General features: G+C 45.7%; 2 protein-coding genes across 23 annotated transcripts in view; both read right to left on the bottom strand.

The window, feature by feature from the left end:
* The window catches only part of Atp6v0a4 (ATPase H+ transporting V0 subunit a4), a 76,899-nt gene that overhangs the window by 38,438 nt on the left and 17,304 nt on the right, over positions 1–21,157 (bottom strand). For 2 of the 6 annotated variants that reach the window (XM_085840731.1, XM_085840736.1), the window contains exons 2-7: positions 9,156–9,289; positions 7,827–7,905; positions 7,467–7,561; positions 3,751–3,876; positions 3,079–3,173; positions 1,160–1,286 (exon numbers count right to left, since the gene is read on the bottom strand). In XM_085840731.1, the coding sequence (XP_085696857.1) occupies positions 1,160–1,286; positions 3,079–3,173; positions 3,751–3,876; positions 7,467–7,561; positions 7,827–7,905; positions 9,156–9,272 (639 nt within the window). In that variant the 5' untranslated portion in view covers positions 9,273–9,289. Of the gene's footprint in view, positions 1–1,159; positions 1,287–3,078; positions 3,174–3,750; positions 3,877–7,466; positions 7,562–7,826; positions 7,906–9,155; positions 9,290–9,931; positions 9,994–11,688; positions 11,867–15,674; positions 15,815–18,857; positions 18,961–21,157 lie in introns of those variants that run through there. The other 4 variants (XM_085840735.1, XM_085840734.1, XM_085840732.1 and 1 more) reach the window with 4 other exon arrangements.
* The window catches only part of Kiaa1549 (KIAA1549 ortholog), a 160,107-nt gene continuing 148,186 nt past the window's right edge, over positions 9,237–21,157 (bottom strand). For 3 of the 17 annotated variants that reach the window (XM_085840713.1, XM_085840728.1, XM_085840730.1), the window contains exons 21-26: positions 18,858–18,958; positions 17,829–18,147; positions 15,675–15,829; positions 11,689–11,907; positions 9,932–9,989; positions 9,237–9,289 (exon numbers count right to left, since the gene is read on the bottom strand). The gene's annotated coding sequence lies outside the window, so the exon portion shown is untranslated. Of the gene's footprint in view, positions 9,290–9,931; positions 9,990–10,379; positions 10,473–11,688; positions 11,908–13,118; positions 13,171–15,674; positions 15,850–17,828; positions 18,148–18,857; positions 18,959–21,157 lie in introns of all 17 variants that reach the window. The other 14 variants (XM_085840714.1, XM_085840719.1, XM_085840720.1 and 11 more) reach the window with 14 other exon arrangements.

Here is a 21,157-nt window from a genome sequence, read left to right as displayed (position 1 = left end):
TACATAATTATAACTGCCTTGGTTAGAGAAAAGCAATACAAAAAGATAGTTAAGGGCTAGAGAGATGGCTCAATGGTTAAGAGCACTGACTGCTCTTCCAGAGCTCCTGAGTTCAGTTCCCAGCAACCACATGGTGGCTCACAACCATCTGTAATGGGATCTGATGTCCTCTTCTGGTGTGTCTGAAAAGAGTGACAGTGTACTCATATACATAAAATAAATAAATCTTTAAAAAAAATAAAAGAAGATAGTTAAAATATACTGGTATACTAGAGAGCATTTGAGGGGGGGACCTTTTTTAGTTACTCACAGGAAAGAGCATGAACACAGAACACAGTCCCCCCCCACCCCCCAACACAAATAATGTGGTTGAGTTTATCCCGTTGGGTCAGCACATTTCAGATGCACTGGATAAGTCTCACCCTGGGATAACCTTAGCATCTCCTCACCGGATAAATATGTGGGTTTTTTTTCCCTTATTCTCTATTTTATTTTAACTATTTTTTTAATCAAATGAAACTTAAGATAAATGTTTCAGCCTCTCCTCTGGAAGATTACAGACTTTTGGCTTCTGGGAGTGAAAAACAAGCAGGCTTAAATATTAATTGCAAGGGTAGAGGAAGCAATTATCTTATAGACTTAACAGCAATAACTGTGTAGCTTCAGGGAAGAGCCTTCTCACCGGTAACCTGTGGACTGTTGGCAGCAAGCATCTTTTTATCTTGTCAACATCACCTGGGAGGCTGTAAGAAGTGCAGACCCTCAGGCTCCAAACCAGCCCAGCTAGATCCCAGGTGACCCTTCAATCTGAGTGAGGGTACGCTGAAGCTGGACTGCAGTCGGCTCTGGCTGATGAAAACAGATCAGCCTCACATGGTCCTAGTATTGTACATTTCTAGAAACAAGATGCCTACCCACACAGTTGGAGGAATGAATAAACTATGCTGTGTTAAGAAGAACTGGTCCTTGAATAAACCTGTCAAATGTACTAAATTTAAAGGAGGGGGTGAGATAAGGAGAGAAGGGTTAAGGAAAGAGAAAGAGAGAGAAGAGAGGAGGTGGGGGAGGAAACAGACCCTAGCTGCTTGAGAGAGGGAGGTCTTTAGTGCTATGGACTCCAGGAAGCTCACAGAGCCCTCCTGCAGGCTGGAGTGCCCACCGTCACAGGGTCCTCCAGAAGTGTGTCCATTTCACTGAACTTCAAGTACACGTTTCCCCGGCAAACTCTCCACAGCAGCCTCTCGAAGGAAGCCATCCTCTCCCTGTTTATCACACCAGCCGTGAACCTAGAAAGCAGGAAGAGGAGATATTTATGAGGCATAGGCTTGTGGGAGGGATGATGGGAACTGCTCACAAGGCCACACACGTCCCAGCTCCAGCTTGCCCATATCTTATTAGATTGTCTATTTTCTTTGATATTCTGTGTCCTTAATCATTACAATTCTATCTATACTATATATAACATTATACACTATATAATACTATATATATTATGTAGTATATATCATATGTAGTATATATAATAAACCTTTTTATGGTGTGGTAGTCAATGTCAGTAATGTTCAATGGTCTCAATACATTTTTATCTTTAAAAAGCAATCCCTTAGGAAACACACATTAACCAGGCGGTGTAGCACATGCTACATGCTTTGATTGCAGTACTCAGGAGCAAGGAGCAGGTGGATCTCTAAGTTTGAATCCAGCCTAATCTACAGAGCAAGTTCCAGAACATCCAGGGCTAATCAAGAAAACCCTGTCTTGAAACACACACACACATACACTGAACACATGGATGTCCAGGTATCCTGGTACGTAGATAACTGCTAGCCTAAACATCTGACATGGTCTTCAAACTGTATCTTTTCAATGTTTTATTACTTTGGATGACATTGAGCTTGCGTTATCTTTGGGTAAAATATTTATATAAACATTATCTTCTTTCCATTTCTAATTTTGGGGGGGGGGAGTTGTTTTGCTTTGTTTTTGCTTGTTTGCTTGTTAAATGGGATTTCTCTGTGTAGCCCTGGCTGTCTTGGAGCTCACTATGTGGACCAAGCTGGCCTTGAACTCATGGAGATTCACCTGTTTCTGCCTCCTGAGTGCTGGGGTTAAAGGCGTGCACCAACAAGCCCGGCTCCATTTCAAATTTCAATAGGTTCTCAATATGTACTGAATAAAAGATTAGGGACCTCCAACCACACTGTTCATAAATACCTTAAACTCCATCTATCTCACAAGAGCACTGAATGCAATCCCATGTTGAATTGCCAGATATTCTCAAGAGTATGTATGCTGTATTAGTATCAGATATTTAGAGTTGATTTGCCTGCTTAATCCTGTCATTTCCAAGGACATTTGAAAACTCCAAGTGCATTTTATCAAACATATCTACCTCCTAACTTTATCCCAAAGCTAGGGAAGAGTTGCATATAAAGAATGAGCAGAGACTCCTCATGGGGGCCAGGTCCAGGAACTCTCCAAGCTTGAAAACATGCATACCAACGTGAGCAAGGGGCACTCCCTCCCCCACCTCACTGCAGAGAGAATCTCTTGTGTGATGTATGGAAGCATCGCCTGTCAATCAAATGCTGTTGGCCTATTAGCTTAGGCAGGAAAGAGGAGGTGGAAGTTCTGGTACAGAGAGAGGATTCCTGGGATAGAGTCAGGCTTGGAGGATTCACCCAGGAACATGGAGGAGGAGACACATGGAACCTGTGCAGAGGTAACGGACCATGTGGCTGAAACTTAGATCAGAATAAATGGGCTATTCATTGATGAGCTAGCTAGAGAACAAGCCAAAGCTTGTGGCCAAGGTGTTTGGGAATATGTTTTGGATTTCAGAGTGGTTTCTCTGGGAGCTTGGGGTGTGGGAGGAGAACCATGCACCGCACCAGCCTTGTGTGTTACTCCTGGGTCTATTTCTTTGGAGAGCCTTGTATTCATTTACAGGCTGTTCCACACCCAGGAGTTCATTGTTCACTGATTCGTCAGTCCGGGAGATTGATCACATTCCAGACATCGAGTGAAAGACCAAGCACGTATCCACGCCCAGTTCTCAGGGCACGAAGATATACTAACCCCAACTTTCCAGTCATGAAGGCAGGTATGGCTCTTAGCTCCAAGAGACCCGAAGTGTCCTCAACAAAGAAATCTTCACCTAAGTTGGTTTCTGTCTGAAAGACAAAACACCGGCCTGTCAAACACAGGACAGCATAGAAGCCCCTGAACCCCAGGGTTTGCTGTTTCTAAGGAAGCTTTAATCTTCTACAGATGTCAACACAAATGAACAGGCAGAGAGCTCCTTGTCAGGATACCCGCCCCCACCCCACACCTCCCAACACAATCACAGCAACCTTCCCACCCCGAGCCTAAGTCTGCTCTAACCCAGACCTCTCTAGTTCTGACTCTCCTTCCCTTAGGCCAGACTTGTATTTTCTTAATCGAGACAGGGTCTCATTATGCTACCCTGGCTGGCCTGGAACATGACCTATAAACCAGCCCTACCCTGCCTCCCAAGTGCTAGAACTGAAGGCATGCATAATTATACCCAACCTGAGAGCCACAATATTTTTTCATTCAATTGAGCCTGAATCACTGCTACTGTACCTGTCATGTTTCCCTTCACTGATAGCTTGACTATGAGGCAAGAAACAAAGTAGTTTATTCTTAGGCCAGACCAGTCAGTTTTCAAAATAGGAACTTAAGACTCAGAGAATAGGGCCCTTTATCAACCCCACCCCAAGAAAACACCTCAAAAAAGTCCTGGGTTTTCTTTAGGAGGTATTTGAGTTCTGTCAGTTCCAGAAAGCTCTTTTTCAAAGCCTGATGGCTCTGGTTGGCTTCCTGCAGCTCTCCTTCCAACTTCTCTAGAGTCGTCTGCAAGGGAGGAAAAACGAGCCAGGTAAAAAGTGTTGTGACATTTCTTCTATACGTTAACCAATTAACCAGTAGCCACAGTCAATAACCAGCCATCAAAGAGGCAGTCCCCATGTCAGAGCATAGCTGAAGCTGTGCCCTGCTCTGCTGCAAACCATGCTTTCCCGTAGAACATAGTGGAAGCCAGAGTGTCCAGATGCAGACAATGCAAAAACACCCTGAGGAGTGGAAGACAGCTCATGAGGAAGTCATGGTGTCTTTCCCTCTTTTAAAACCCCTAAAAGGTAGGAAATCTTACACAGTGGGAATTCATTCTGTCCAAACACACTGTGATGACGGTTAAAATGCAAGAGACTGTATCATCTCCCTCAGCCACTCCCCTGACCCACACCCCAGACACCCCAGTTCTACAAGGATCCAAAGAGCCAAACACAAACCAGAGAAAAGAGGCTACAGAAAAGGTGAGAAAAAAAACACAAGAAGGCAGAACTGAGACAAAAAACAATTCCTTTTCCCAAATGAGCATGCGCGCGCGCACACACACACACACACAAATACGAAAATCACCAGCAAAATCAAGACACAAAAGGAAACACAAAGAGACAAGTAAGCTTGCAGCTTTCACTGACAAAGAAATGGTTAAACTGAGAAATAAGAAAGCAAGAAGGGGACCAGCTAGCTGGCTCAGCAGGTAAAGGTGCTTGCTGCCAAGACTGACAACCCGCATTACATCTGTAGGTCTCACATGGTGAAAGGAGAGAACCAACTCCGTCAGAAGTTGTCCTCTGGCTTCTACATGCACATCACAGCATGTGCTTATGAGCACACATGAACACAGAGAGACGCAAATTTAACAATTTGAAAATCAGGTAGACATAAAAAGAGATTCTAGTATATTCTAGACACAATTTGTAAATGTAATATTGAAGTTTAACAGCCAGGCATGGTGTCTCACATCTTTAATCCCAGCACTGAAGAAGCACAGGCATGGAGACTTCTCAGAGTTCAAGGCCAGCCTGGTCTACACAGTGAGTTCCAAGACAGCCAGAGCTGTATAATAGAGACCCTATCTCAAAAACAAACAGACAAACAACAATATAAAAACCTGGAAGATTGCTTACCTAAAAAGACCTTTAAAATACAATGGAAAGGACTGGAAAGTTGGCTTAGGGTTAAGAACACTTACTGCTCTTGCAGGGAACCAGAGTTCAATCCCATGAAGGCTCACAACTATCTATAACAACCACCTGTAACTCTATCCCAGGAGACCTGATGCCCTCTCTTCTGACACCTGTGGACACCAGGCACTCACATGGTGCTCAGACACACATGCAGGCAAAACACCAGTACACATACAATAACGTTTTTAAAATAGTTTAAAATAATGAGAATAAATAAGTTACAGAAGAAAACCAATATAGCTGACCAAGATAAAATTTAAAATGGAGAATAGTAGGCTATGGTGTGTGTGTGTATAGCTATATATATATTTGTATGTGTACATATGTGTGGAGGCCAGGGATCAGCCTTGGGTGTTGTTCCTCATAAACCATCCACCTTGGTTTGTTATTTCGGTTGTTTTGTTCTGTTATTTAGATGGGGTGTCTTGTTGGCCTGTAGCTCACCTTATAGGCTAGCAAGTCCCCAGGCTCTCCCTGTCTCTGCTTCCCCTGTGTTGGGATTATGAACATGTGCCACCATGTCTAGCTTTATTATTGCTGTTATTATTTAATAGAGGATGTGAGGAATCAAACTCTGGGTCCTTGTTTGTACAGTAATCAACTCCCCTTTAATGGTGGTTTGAATAGGAATGACCCCCATAGATTGATGTGTTTGAATGCTTGGCCATAGGGAGTGGCACTACTAGGAAGTGTGGCCTTGTTGGAGTGGGTGTGGCCTTGTTGAAGGATGTATGTCACTCTGGGGTGAGCTTTGAGGTCATATATGCTCAAGCTACACCCAGTGTGGGACACAGTCTCTCCCGCTATCTTCTGTTCAGGATGCAGAGCCCTTAGCTCCTCTAGCACCATGTCTGCCTGCACACTGTCATGTTTCCCAGACAGGATGATAACAGACTAAACCTCTGCAATAGCCCCACTTAAATGCTTTCTTTATTAGCATTGCCCTGGTCATGGCGTCTCTTCACAGCAATAAAGCCCTCACTAAGATATCTATTGAGCTATCTTGGTAGTCTACAACTATGTGAGGGTAGTAAACTAAAGAGCAGAGTCAGAAACCATGACCAGTGAAAATGGATTAAGGTCACCAATGTTCAAACTGTGGTGTCTTGGCAGTCTAGGACTAGGCTCATGTTCCAAGAGATCCAAAGTCCTTCCTATCCTCCTTGGCATCAAGCACACACATGGTGCACATACATACATGCAGACAAACACAAGTATAAAATAAATACATTTTTTTTTAAGGAAGACTATCCTCTGTCCCCTGAAAACATGTTTATAATGTCAGACAAATTTGGAGCAGTGAAACTCGGAATTCCTGCTTTGGTTCAGCTGAGGGTTTTACAGGACAGAGACTGAAACCAATCACCGCACGCTGAGTCCAGCTGGATAAACTTTTTTTTTTTTTAAGGTAGAAAGAGCCAGTTCATAGCCCTTTTTTGTGTATGCCAAGCACATAACTGGAAAACATCCCTTCCCACCCATACTGGCCCATTCAGCTCATCCTATGCCAACACCCTAAGCCTTCATTGCCTGTGAAAAACTTTGGTGCACAGAAGAAATCTCTCCTCAAAGTGGTGTGAGCTTTGTTGACAAAGCAAAACAGCCCCCCTTAATTAGCATAAGAGCCTTAAAGTTGCACCCTGAGATTTTCTTTTCTTTTCTTTTCTTTTTTTTTTTTTTTTTGGTTTTCGAGACAGGGTTCCTCTGTGTAGCCCTGGCTATCCTGGAACTCACTCTGTAGACCAGGCTGGCCTCGAACTCAGAGATCCGCTTGCCTCTGCTTCCCGAATGCTGGGATTAAAGGCGTGCGCCACCACGCCCGGCTTTTTTTTTTTTTTTTCATTTATTTATTTATTTTTAATTTTTTTTCCTGAGATTTTTCTTAGGATAGTGTCTTAGTTGGGGTTTCTACTGCTGTGGCAAAACACCAAGAACAAAAGCAACCTGCAGGGAATGGGTTGTTTTTGTTTGTTTGTTTGTTTTCACCTCACAGCTCTACATCACAGTCCATCACTGAGGGAAGTCAGGACAGAAACTCAAACAGGGCAGGAGCTGGAAACAGGAGCTGATGCAGAGGCCATGGCTTGCTTCAGCCTTCTTTCTTATAGAACCCAGAATCCAGCCCGGGAATGACACCGCCCACAAGGGGTGGGCACCTCCCACAATCCATCACTAATTAGGAAGATGCCCTATGGGCCTGCCTACAGCCCAGTCTCATGGAAACATTTTCTCAACCAAGGCTTCCTCCTCTCAGACAGCTCTAGCTTGTGACAAGTTGGTATAAAATTAGCCAGTTGCAGACACAAAGTAACCCCCACAGGGAACTATCACCCACTTGCTCACGTGTAAAGAACATGAGAGCCACTTGATCATTCTGAGCTGGGGAGATGGTTAAAGTAAGGCACTTACCTCCAGGGTGATCATTTCCCGAGGGAGAGGGGTCTCTGCATCCTTCTCAGGCACTTGGATTATAATCTCGTTTTGCATCTCATCTTCCAGAAAACCTGGAACACAGGTGATCATGACTTCCCAGAACTAAAAGGGGGGTCCAGCGGAACAGGTGCCCTCGGCCAGCTTAGCTATCTGTGCTGTTGGAGCTCCCGCCCAGCAGCTGGCTCCATCCTCCAACCTCCTATACCCTCCACCTTGGAAATCACCTCAGAAAGTATCACACGTAGCACAGTTACACCAAGTAACGTGGTGGTTATATTCTACAAACCAGTTACGTCTTCCAGTTCACATTTAGGCAGTAGGGGGGAGGTGGCTTACGCAGGATTCTCTCCAGTGACTCGCACCTTCGGACTTCATTCACAAACTTCCTCTGGAAGCTGTTCACATTTGCATTTAGCTGCAGGAAAGGGGAACCACAGGCTACATTAGGATTCCACAGCTGCCAGTGGCTTCAACCCTGTATCATCTTCTTGATGCTGGAGAGAGACTGTTGCTAGGAGTGTGTTCGGGATAGATATGGCTGTGCACAAGATACACAAGTTATAGGCAAGGTGCACCCTCCAGTTCCCACCTCAGTGGGGTCAGGAATATGAGGGACCTTGAATACTGTACAGGTCTACATAGTGCATCTGGATCATCATCAAGAACTCGACCTTTGCCATGAGTAACTCTCACACTGGGTCTGGAGGCAAGGCTCAGCGGTTAAGAGTGCTTGCTAGTCTTGCTGTTAGGTTTCCAGCACCCAAGAGGCAGCTCATAGCCATGTAACTCAGTGGACCCAAGGCCTATGGCCTCGTGAGCACCCTCACTCACATGCACACAGTCACATACAGACACACATGTCTACATGTGATAAAGTGATAAAAATAAAAACTCTTTAAAATGTTAGTGAGGGCTATGCTAACAACTAGTGACGCGGGCTTGCTGAGGAAATAAAGGACTAATTTAGCCGGGCGTGGTGGCGCACGCCTTTAATCCCAGCACTCAGGAGGCAGAGGCAGGCGGATTTCTGAGTTCGAGGCCAGCCTGGTCTACAAAATGAGCTCCAGGACAGCCAGAGCTATAAAGAGAAACCCTGTCTCGAAAAACCAAAAAAAAAAAAAAGGACTAATTTTCTAAATTGCGCTCAGTAAAAGCTTGACAAAGATATAATGGCCCATGGGAAGCAACGTCCCAGACAGTCCATTCCTAGAATATCTTCACTGGAACTCAGTGTCTCTAGCAACTGCAGACTACAGAATGTGCTGCCTCTAGTCTGACTAGTCAGAGAAAACAGACTGTCTGCTTTCATTGGGTTCATTGGAATCCATTGGGATCACTGGATTCATTCTCTGATCCACTGGAAATCAGTAATCGATGCATTCATCGCCCAGATCCATTGGAGATCCTTGTGGTACAAGGATTGAAACAAGGAGATGTCTACCATCCAGCCCTTGCACTAAAGCTTGCAGAAAAGACATAGGAGGAGGACTTGTTGAAGGTCATCAGAAATCTTAGCCAGAGGTCAGGACCATGGAATTCCACCCATCCAGGCTCTGGGATCCTCTTCCTGCAGAATATGTTTTGTTGATTAGCATGAAGTATTGTGCAAGGGCTATCTGCTGCCTTCCCCACCTCCTTCTTATCTCCAAGGAATGTAGTACCTACATCTTTGAACTGAACCAAGCCAAGCTCTCCCAGCTCAGCTACACAGCAATACGCAGCCTCCACCTGGAGAAACACTTGGGATAAACACATCTCCTCGCTTCGAAACACAGACGCCATGTTGGTCCAGCCTTAGTCTGGAGGGAAAAGAAAGAGATTAATAAATATATGAAAATCTTTTTTTTGATTTTTAGTATTTTTATTACATATTTTCCTCAATTACATTTCCAATGCTATCCCAAAAGTCCCCCATAGCGCCCCCCACTTCCCTACCCACCCATTCCCATTCTTTTGGCCCTGGCATTCCCCTATATTGGGGCATATAAAGTTTGCAAGTCCAATGGGCCTCTCTTTCCATTGATGGCCAACTAGGCCATCTTTCGATACAATATATGAAAATCTTAATGTGCTTTCTTTCAGTTAGGATTTTTTTTTTTTTTTCGAGACAGGGTTTCTCTTCATAGCCCTGGCTGTCCTGGAACTCACTCTGTAGACCAGGCTGACCTCCAACAGAGAAATTTGCCTGCCTCTGCCTCCCAAGTGCTGGGATTAAAGGCGTGCGCCACCACGCCTGGCTTTCAGTTAGGATTTTAAAGAAATCAGGGCTGGATTAAAGTTCAGTGAGAGCGTACTGACATAGCATGTATGCACCCCTAGTTCAATCCCCAGTACCTGCTCCACCACAGAAAGACAGACGGACAGACGGACAGACAGACAAGACTAATAGACCAACATTATCAAACCCAAATAACCCCAAACTGAAACTTATAAGCACCAACCTGATGCCATGGCTGGAAGAAGTGCCTGTCCCCTACCTCCAACTACAACACAAGAGCCCTGGGGGAAAAAGGGGGGCGGGGTTTAGCTTTCCCTCTAGCTATGTATTGATAATGCTTATACATTATACAAGGAAGAGTTTTGGATGTAGATTTGGGTCCCATCCCCAAGACAGTGTACTGGGGATATGTATTTAGCAAATATGGAAATCTAAAAGTTCTTGCACCAAGCATTTCAGATAAGGGAGTCACAAGCTCGGTGAGGAGACGTCCGAGGCAGTGGCGGAAGCACTCTCAAAGTTTCACTGGGAAGTTCACAGCCATCCAGGGGCCTGGCTCTCTCTCAAAGCTACTTTCCCACCATCGCGCATACACACACGCTTTCCAACGCTCAGGGACACAATGCATTCCAAAGCACCGAGTGTGGTGTTTGTAACTCAACAGTTCCTACCTCCAAACACTTATCACAGGCCTGGGCGATCAATGCTCAGTGGAGAGAGGTGCCTGCCATTTGGCCTGATTTAATTGAGTTCAATCCTAGGAACTACAAAATAGAGGGAGAGAGCCAGGTATGATAGTGCACACCTTTAATCCCAGCTCTAGGGAGGCAGAAAGCAGGTGGATCTCTGAGTTCAAGGCCAGCTTGGATTACAGAGCCAGGACTACCCAGAGAAACCTTGCCTCAGAAAACAGAAAACAACAACAAAATGCATACACACACACATACACACACACACACACACACACACAAGCACAGCAGAGTGAAAAAGAGAGAACAGATTTACAAAGGGGTTCAATGAGCCCCAAAGTTTTTCACCAGGAAACACACCAGGCTAAGAGGCCTGGTGTACAGGCCATTTAGACCCAGGAGAGCCTCTACCTCATGTGTAGAAAGGACAGACTGCCTGGCCTGTCGCCCATCTGCCACACTGCCTACAAGTGTGGGTGTTTGAAGCTCCATCTTACCCCCGTGGCCCAAGCCAGAAGGCCCTCAGGTTTGTAGGTCCAGGATGCCAGCCCTAAGACGCTCAGTCTCTTTTCCCCCTGGCGGGCACTTTTTCCTTCAAGTTGACCCGGAAAACCAACATCCTCAAGCATAGATCTGACTTCCTAACATCCAGCCGATCCATAACCTGCCAGACGCAGGATAAAGTCTAAAGCCTGCGAGAAGACTGAGAAAAGGCCTTGGATGTGGCCCTTGTCTTCTCAGCTCCATCTGTCTCCGTCTCCTCTCCAGACATCTGTACTGATTTCTCCCTGTTTCAGCACCGACCCCAGGGCCTTTGCTCACGCATCTCAGCTGAGTCTAGAATCTCAATCTCCCCTCTCTGCCACCCAACCAACACCCCACATAATACTGTCATCTCTCCATCCCTCCAGCAAATCTTCCTTGTCTATCCTGCCTCCTGTCTGCTGCCCAATTATCAGTCAATGACTTGCTTAACAAGTTCCCTAATCTCCATTAGGCAGCAAAATCCTGAGGCCGGGACTCTCCACTGATCATTATTCTAGCATAGAGCTAGCTAGCTCGATGTTAATCACAAAATAATTGTCAAAAATGATTTCCTGAGTTATTTCTTTTCCTTAACCCCCACCTCACCTGCCCCAGAAGTCCACCAACTGGCACTACACTCTACTTTTGAGCACCAAAATGAATCAGAAAGATTTTTACTATTGTATCTGATAAACTGGGCAACATGTTCATTCACAGAAACAAGGCATTAGCCTCAGGCAGATCAAAAAGCCCAGTGCTTTCTCACCTGAGTTTCCTTGGAGCTTGTTCTGTGTGGGGGACCCACTGCCTGATTCCTGGAGCAGGGCACAGCAGAAGCAGCAGCAGTAGCAGCAGCAAGTGGCCACAGTCAGTTGTGGTTTTCAAGTGGCCCAGGGCCCGGTGGCAGGGAGGCTGCCCAGCCTCTCCCCCTCCACACACTGTCCTGGCTCCCTCTCCAGAGGCCACTCTGTTGTATCAACACATCCTGCAGTGGGTGAGGTCAAACCTGCCACACCAGCCAGCCCTGCTCCACCCAGCCCCACCTGGGCCCCGCCCTCAACATCGACCTTGAAAGTCCCCACCGCCAAGCAAGAACAGAGTTCTCTCTAAGAAGGTAACTCGCCCCTCTGGGAACTGAGGTGGGGTACAAGGTTTCCAGAGGCCTTAGAAGGGTAAGACAGAGAGCAGGCTAGTTCAGCTCCTACACAAATCAAAACACTCCTTCAGTCTCAAGAACGAGGCTGGGGTGTGGCTTACTGGTAGAACACTTGCCTAGCACGTAGGAGGCCCTGGGTTTGATCCCAGCCTTGCACAAAACAGTAAGGATGAAATAACATTAAGAAGTAGTTTTGGAAGCAAACAAAGGATCTCACTCACCATCCTCATAAGTATTTTTCCAGACACTCTTTCCAAAGGGGAAGAGACAGATGAATCCTTAGGAAAGTCCAGCAAAGCAATGAGAGGAACAGAGCCAGAGAGTTTTCCCTGGGCACACAGGCTTCCTCTGCAACAGCCACCTGCTGCCTCGACCTGCTGCCTGAACTTTGCAGAACAGCTTTTCCAGGTGGTTGCGTGCCAGTCCCCTTTGTGCACCCATCTGGGGTCCCTGCAAAATGTACCCACCGAGTCCTCAAATGAGGGGTGGCTTTTAGGCTTTTTGTTTGTTTGTTTTTGTCTTGTTTTCCATTTTGGATTGTGTGTGTGTGTGCCAGTGTTTTGAAACAGGCTGGTCTTGAACTTACTATGTAAAAGAACTTCTGATCCTCGTGTCCCCCACCTCCCCAATGTGCCACCATGTGTGGTAGATGTGATGTTGGGGATTGAGCCCAGGGCTTCAGCTATACTAAGCAGGTACTCCACTAACCGAGCTACACTCACAGCTCTTGGCTTTCACTGTTTCTTACGGGAAACATTTAAATATCTGTCAGAGTAGAAAGACGAATCAGTACAAGAACCTTCCAGGTATGCGTCATTCAACGTCGACCATTTGAATTTTGTGCCATCTAAACTCCACTCTCCTCTAATTATTAATACTTTGAAGCTAATACCATATAACATAGCATTTCTTTAAAAAAAAACTGTCAACATGCCATATATCTCTAAAAGATAAAGATTCTTTTATAGACAGAAACATGCACACCAAGTCACAATCACATGTCAAATTCATTGGCAATTTCTTCATATCAAATATCCTACCAGGTGTGTCTGTGCTGGTTTTCACTGTCGTCTTGACACAACCTAGAGACACCTGGAAAGTGAGTTAATGATGAACTATTTAGATCAAGTTAGCCTGTGAGCATGTCTGGGGCTCAGGGAGGTGTCTAATTGATGTAGGGAGACCCAGCCCATTGTGGGTAGCACCATTCCCTAGGCAGAGAACCTTAAACTATATAAGACAGGAAAAGAGAGACAAAAGCAAACAAGCAAAGGTCCATTCATTCTCCTTTTGATCATGGCTATAGATGTGAGTGACCAGCTGCTTGAGTTCCTGCCTCAACTTCCCTAAAATGATAGACAGGAACTTGGAAGTACAAATACAATAAATCCTTTCTGCCTCTGTGTTGCTTTTTGTCAGTGTTTTGTTTGTTGGTTGATTTCTTTTTCTTTGTTTTTGTTTGTTTTTCCACAGCAACAGAAATGAAACTGGTAGGGTGTCTGAGGCTTGGATATTTGATAAGCCAGTCAGTTCCATGCATGGTCTAATTAGCACCATTTCTATGATAAATGGAACATCGTTTCAATGATTCCTTCTGTGTGTGTGTGCGCGTGTGAGTGTGTGTGTGTGTCCTTTCACTCTGTAGACCAGGCTGGCATCATATTCACAGAGATCCACCTGCCTCTGCCTACTGAGTGCTGAGATTAATGGTGTGCACCACCACATCCAGCTACATGCTGTGATTTCTAAGTGGGAGCAATGTGGGGAACAAGTAGCTTTATTCTAGCCTGGTAGGAAATGGAAACTGAGGTTTGAACGTGACCATGCTCCTCTCTGTGGGGGGTTGAATGATCTCTCTCTCTCTCTCTCTCTCTCTCTCACACACACACACACACACACACACACACACACACGGACTCATATATTTGAATACTTGGTTCCCACTTGGTGGAACTGTTTGGGAAGGACTAGGAGGTATGGTCTTGTTGGTGGAGGTGTGTCACTGGGAGTAGCTTTAAGGTTTCAAAAGCTCAGGCTGGGCGGTGGTGGCGCACGTCTTAAATCCCAGCTCTTGGGAGGCAGAGGCAGGTGAATTTCTAAGTTCAAGGCCAGCCTGGTCTACAGAGTGAGTTCCAGGACAACCAGGGCTACACAGAGAAACCCTGCCTCGAAAAACAAATAAACAAACAAAAGCCCAAGCCATTACCTGGTGGCTCTCCCTCTCTGTCTAGTGCTTGTGGATCAGATGTAAGCTCTCAGCTAGTGCTCCAGTACCTTTCCCCCAAATTCTTGTGATTTTTATTTATGGATTCAGATTGATTGTTTGTTTGTTTGTTTGTTTGTTTGAGACAGGGTCTTGCTATGCAGTCCTGGCTGCCTTGGAACTCTCTAGAGCAAGGTGGCCTTAAACTCACAGGGATCCTCCTGACTCTGCCTCCCAAGCACTAGGTTATCATTGATTTTTAAAATGATATCCCTTCCAACCCCCAACCATCCAGCCCAACTTGCCATAGTATGCAGTCAAGCACACAGTCATTTCTGCCAAGCAAAATGTGCAACCAGATAAACGGTGCAAAATTCTCCCCAACAAGAAGACTTACCTTCACTGCTGTCCTTCAAGGACGCTCTGGAGAGAGGCCCTTGCACTGTGACCATCTATTTTAACGTGATGTCTGCACACCGTACAGAACCATCTATAACCAAGCGTACCGATGGGTCATAGAGAATTGGCCACGAGGCTGTACACACAGGCTGGAGGGAGGAGGCAGTGCAGCGAGTGGGAACTGAGGGTGTTAGGAGTGTTCCCCTGTCCTGTAGCCTACTGATGCCTTCAGTGCTTTCTGAGGTCTGCTCACTGTAACATATAGTTCATTATGGGCAGTAACTCACACTTTGATAGGTCATGAGCAGGCTTCAGTGTCTTGCTACTTGTCCAGCAGCAAGCCAAAGGCTATTTCTTTGAGACCATATGACAGGGGTGAGGGTGTGTGGAATTTGGCAAGATGGCTCGGGATAAAAACGCTTGCCACAAAAACCAGACAATCCTGGTGAGCCGAGATAGTACTATCTCACAGTTCTGGAGTTTAGCAATCAAAAGGCTTAGTCCCTTAAGGACCATGGGGACAACTGTGTTCCTTCCAGGTTTGTGTCTGACTCCAGTGATGCATGGTAGTTCTTGGGTTTTCTTGTCTACAGAAACATCGCTCTCCTCTCTGCCTTCATCTTTATATGTGGATTTCTATGTCATAAGGACACCAGGCAAGTACATCTGCCACTCCAGTATAAACACAAATGATTACCTCTGCAGAAACCCAGTTCCACAGACGGCCACATTCTGAGCTACCGGAAGTTAGGGATACACCATACAAATTAGAGGGTTGGGAACACGATCCAGTCCATAATATGCAAGAAAGCCTTGGAGCCCCAGGACTAATCACTAGGGAGGACAAAGGTTTTAAAGCTGGACAGAGACAAAAGACACTAAATGAGGGTATAGTAGTCCTAGAAATAAATCTGAAAGAGGAGCGAAAGCGTCTCAGGAATCATGGGATGGTCATAAAGAAGGCAGAGTTTTCTGGCGTCACTCTATGCCTTACCTCAGGCTGGAAGGAGCAAAATTCAGAGTAAGAAGTCTGCAGTCAAGAAGTTGATGACAGGGGCTGCAGAGATGGTTCAGTGGTTAAGAGCAGTGACTGCTCTTCCGAAGGTCCTGAGTTCAAATCTCATCAACCACGTGGTGGCTCACAACCATCTGTAATGAGATCTGATGCCCTTTTCTGGGATGTCTAAAAACAGCTACAGTGTACTTACATATAATAAATAAACAAATAAATAAATATTTTTTTTTTAAATTAAGAAGTTGATGACAAAGGAGGAAAAGATAGATGGAGCAGTTCCAGACATCTCTATCAGAAAATGAGGCTGGGAAATAAAAACGGAGGGAGTAGCCCAATCTGAAGAGAAACTGAGCCCTCATGGAAGAGTCTGTGATGGCTTGAAATAGGCTCACACATCAGAATACTTTGTTCTCGGTTGGTGGAAGTGTGTGGGAAGGATAAGGAGGTGTGTCTTTGCTGGAGGGGGTGTGTCATGGGTTGGACTTTGGAGGCATCAAAAGCTGCCTACCAGCCTAGTGCTTTGTCTCTGCTGTCTGTCTGTCTGTCAGTCAGGACATGAGCTGTCAGCTGCTACTCCAAAGCCATGCCTGCCTGCCTGCTACCCTGCTCCCTGCCACCTATCCCTATAGGCCGTGGACACCTATCCCTCTGGATCTGTAAGCCCCAGTTAAATGTGTCTTCTATATATTGCCTTGGTCAGTGGTGCTTTATCACAGCAATAGGAAAGTACCTAAGATAATTTTAACCTGTTTCCTGAGTACTGGGATTAAAAGTGTGTCACCATGCCTGGCTTACTCTTGTTTCTTTAATTATTTGTTTTACTGGCTTAAAAAAAATAGGCAATTCTCCTGCCAAGCATTTTACACACTCATATATATTTAAATTAATTGTTTTGGGCAGTGCTGGTTGGAACCTGTGGCTTCAAACACGGCAGGTAAGCGTTCCACGACTGATTTACACCCCCAAATTCTCTTTTTATTTATTTCAAGGCAGGATCTCACTAAGTTGCACAGGCTGGCTTTGAACTTGGATTTACCCTGGCTCTCCACTTTCCCAGTACTGAGATAGACCTGTATCACCACACCATATATTTTTAGATATTCCCCAAATCACCGACTCAGAGCATTGAAGGAAAACAGCAGTTAAATTTGGTTTGAGGTCTTGAGAGAAAGAACTCTCATAGAGCTAAATCTGAAATAACACTGTTTGTGACAGCCAGTGCTTGACACCAGTGGCCCACTGTCAGCTGAAGCCACTTCACACTTGCCTTGGAAGGTTTCTGGGGAGGCACTTGAGTGGCCTGAGGATTTTCTATCAAATGGCTCTTAAGCTGAAGATCTAGGCTCTTCACTTGCAGTGTCCCTGTGCATAGAGAGCCTCTAGTGTTCTCTGCCCATATCAGAATTAGAAAGACACCAACCACACTCCTGAATTCATCTACAGAAGAGTAGTCTACAAGAGATTGGCACTTAGCAAACAAGAAGGGGTAGGTATGCACCAAACTCAAATGCTTGTGAGGAACTGAAGCTCAACAAAATACTTGAGCTACAAAACTCACACTGGTTTTTCAAAGACCATTGTCTAATTTTTTTTTTTGGAACTGGACTTCAGCCAGATCACCTTCATTCAAGTAGATGATTTTATCAGGCACTGACATCTAGGACGTCACATTGTTGGCCAGCCACGGTGCTAACGAGAAGCTCACGCAATAGGAGCAGGTGATTGGAAGTTGCTCCACGAGAGAGGCCTTTGCTTTCCTCCACCTCCCACACCCCACAATAGACTCCATTGATGGTCACGTGACATCAGTGTAGTCTGTATCCCAGCACACCATGATCTAACTCATGGATCTTGGAAGCAGGATCCTTCTTGCAGTGGAAATTCCCACTTCCTTCTGGCCACAGGAATCTCTCACAATGTAACTCAGTGACACAAGTACCATTGGCTCTTGCTGTTGTTTACAGCTTTATGGCCTGTGGGTGGTGCCCTGGGACACAGAACAGTGGCCATAGACAGTGACTATTCCCTCAGACTCTTCCAGTCACAAACTCATCCCCTTCTAGTCACAAATTCATCCCAGGTAGGACCCTTGAGGGCAGAGTCCTCCAGCAGCCTCTTTTCTCCTCAACGTACCTTGACTGTGCCTCAGTTTCTCTTCAGAGTCGACCTACTTCACAACACAGAGGAGAAGTAGGAAGAGAGTGTCTCACTGCAGAGCACAAGACAACGCAGTTTCCACAGGCGGATGTTTCCCAGGTTCCTAAGCTTTTCACTTCGGAGTGACTGCACTGGGTTTTGTTTTGTTTTGTTTCCCTTTAAAATGTCTTTACCTCTGATGGCTCACGCCTTTAATCCCAGCACTTGGGAGGCAGAGGCAGGTGTATTTCTGAGTTTGAGGCCAGCCTGGTCTACAAAGTGAGTTCCAGGACAGCCAGGGCTACACAGAGAAACCCTGTCTCGAAAAACCAAAAACCAAAAAAAAAAAAAAAAAAGAAAGAAAGAAAAAAAACATTTTTTACCTCATTTTTCACAAAAAAAATATTTATTTAGCAGCTTATTTCTTTTCTCCCCCCACATTTACTCTCTGTACACTGTTACTGTACACTGGTTACAGTCATAGAACACCTAGAAATCCTCTAAGCCTAAGGGGGTTCTCCACCTTTCTAATGCTGGGTGAGACCCTTTAAAACAGTTCCTCACATTGTAGTGACTTTCCCTCCCCACCACCACCAATCATACCATTGCTACTTTATAACTGTAATTTTGCGGCTGCCATGAATTGTAATGTAAGTACTTGATATTCAGGATATCCGACATGCGTCCCCAGTAAAAGGGTTGTGTGCCCCGCTTAAGGGATCGTGACCCACAGGTTGAGAACTGCTGTGTCTAAGCCACCCCCCTCAAAGCCTGCAGCAGCACAGGGAGCTCCAGTGTCTGGTCCTGCACCTGTCACTTCAGCCTTCCAGTACAGCACTCCAAGGGCTCACCCATGCCAGCTCCATCTACATTAGGCAATAAACTCTTTCTGAGGATCTTTTGTCTCTGCTCAGTGGGTTCTGAGGACCCAAGATAAAGGCCTTCCCACATAGTGTTGAAGGCATCACTCCTCCCTCCACCCCCAACCCCCAGTCTCCACCAGATATCTTAAACAGCAACACCCACCTTGCTATGCCTTCCCTTTCCCACAGCCTGTGCTAATGTGGGGACTTGAATCCAGGCTGCTGGCAGGAGTTGGCTGCGCTCCCCACGGGGCTCTGGGCAGTCTGGAAGAAGTAATGAAATTGAGACAGGAGATAAAGGGGGTCGCAGTAGGGGAGATTTTAGATGTTGGGGAGACTGAGCTAGCAGTGTCTGGCTCCGAATCTGGTCCCTTTCGGTTTCGTGTAGTCAGAACTGGTGGGAGATATGGACACGTACCTCATTTCTCAAAAACCTTAGCTGAAAGTTACTCTTGGAGGACACACTTTTCTGTTCACTAAACAAAACTGAAGCTGACCACAAGCCCTGTTGTGCCAACACCAGCATTGTGTATAATAAGGCTGAGCCTGAAGTTGCCAATCACTGGGCTAGGGGGTTGACAAGCCCTGCCCCTCTAATTGTCTATAAACTTCACCTTAAAATGTCCTTAGTCTTTCCATGCTCATAACTTTCTCTCCTTTCTAAGAGAGCCACTCATTTTGTATTTGGCTCCCATAAAAACTAGTGAGCAGATGCTGAAGAGGAGGGCTCAGTGGCTAAGAGCATTGGCTTCCCCCCCCCCTGGGGGACCTGGGTGGGATTTCTAGCATTTACACAGCAGCTCACAATAGTCTGTAACTCCAGTCTGACACCTTCTCACCTCCACAGGCACAAGACATTCACTAGGCACATACACACACATGCAGACAAAAATAAGCAAACAAACAAGAAACACTGTTGTCTTAGTCAGGGTTTCTATTCCTGGACAAAACATCAAGACCAAGAAGCAAGTTGGGAAGGGAAGGGTTTATTCAGCTTACACTTCCCTACTGCTGTTCATCACCAAAGGAAGTCAGGACTGGAACTCAAGCAGGTCAGGAAGCAGGAGCTGATACAGAGGCCACGGAGGGATGTTACTTACTGGCTTGCTTCCACTGGCTTGTTCAGCTTGCTTTTTTATAGAACCCAAGACTACCAGCTTAGGGATGGCACCATTCACAATTGGCCCTTCCCCCTTGATCACTAATTGAGAAAATGCCCCATAGCTGAATCTCATGGAGGCACTTCCTCAACTGAAGCTCCTTTCTCTGTGATAACTCCAGCTTGTGTCAAGTTGGCACACAAAACCAGCCAGTACAATTGTATTTAAAGGGCTCGGGGGTGGGGGTGGGGGTGCTACAGAATCGAGTCCCAGGAAGTCACTGTCATCAGGATTGTTAGAGAATATGAAAAGGAAGACACACACCCTGGCTGATGACAACTTCAGTCAGTGTGCAGCCCTCCTGTCCAATTCTTCTTTCCTCTGCACTTCTAAGCCCCTCCCTCACCAAGAAGGAGCTTTGAGCTTGAGGCCCTCCAGCCTATCAGGATTTCTAGCTTCTGAATGAACTTGATTCCTTTCTACCAACTTGTCATCCAAATCCTGGCCTCTGAGGAGCAGCAGCCCAGACCTGAACTCCAATAACATCCTCAGAAAGGATCTTTACTTAACTAGAGTTTGAAAGGTCCAAATTCCAAGCCCAAGGACGGACGTATGGCACAAGGGCCACCCACACTCACAGGGGAAGCATCTTTACCACGAGAGAGACTTTTTGCAGAGGATACCTTTTGCCCTCTCCTGGACTTTTTTCAAATAAAATCAGACACATAGGTAAAATGAGATGTATGGAGAAATCCCACCATGTTGGCCATCTCCAACTCCAGCTACTACCATGGAGCCTGGCTACTACAAACATGATTATCCTGAAGGGTTTTTGTTTCTTTTTTTCTTCTTCTTCTTTTTTCTTTTAGACTGTGTAACTAAACACTGTTTGAACTATTTGAAAAGAAAATCTTGAGAAAGCTCCCGCAGAATGGCGAGCTGTGAGTAACATAACTTCCTGGTACACTCTCCAAAGTAAACCTAAAACAAAAAAATGTATGAAAGGGTTACTGCATCTCCTGAGACCTTGGGAAGCCAGAGAGCAGCTTCAGTTCGGGGTGGCGGCATAGAGCTTTGGTATGAGTGACCCCATTCTGACTTTCAGCCACGGACCACAATAACAGCTTTCCCATTGCTTATTCGTATGTTAACAGTGCTGAGAACATGCAAGATTCTGCTGCCACATCCTGCTGCTCCTGGATCCACCGGTGTGTGTGACCGGGCTACCCAGCCGCCCCGCCCTCTTCTCGCTGAGGCCACAAAGCTCAGGAAACCTGAACCTTTTGCGCCTTAAGTAGCTCACAGGTCTGTCTTCTGCTCCCTGTGCTGAGTTTCCCTTTGCTTCGCTATTTTGAAATTATTT

This window comes from Mus caroli, unplaced genomic scaffold, assembly GCF_978045245.1.
Source record: "Mus caroli unplaced genomic scaffold, Mus_caroli_1 scaffold_7, whole genome shotgun sequence".
NCBI classification, from domain to species: domain Eukaryota; kingdom Metazoa; phylum Chordata; class Mammalia; order Rodentia; family Muridae; genus Mus; species Mus caroli.
Note: the sequence above shows the minus strand (reverse complement) of the source record. Positions and strands in the feature narration are given on the sequence as shown.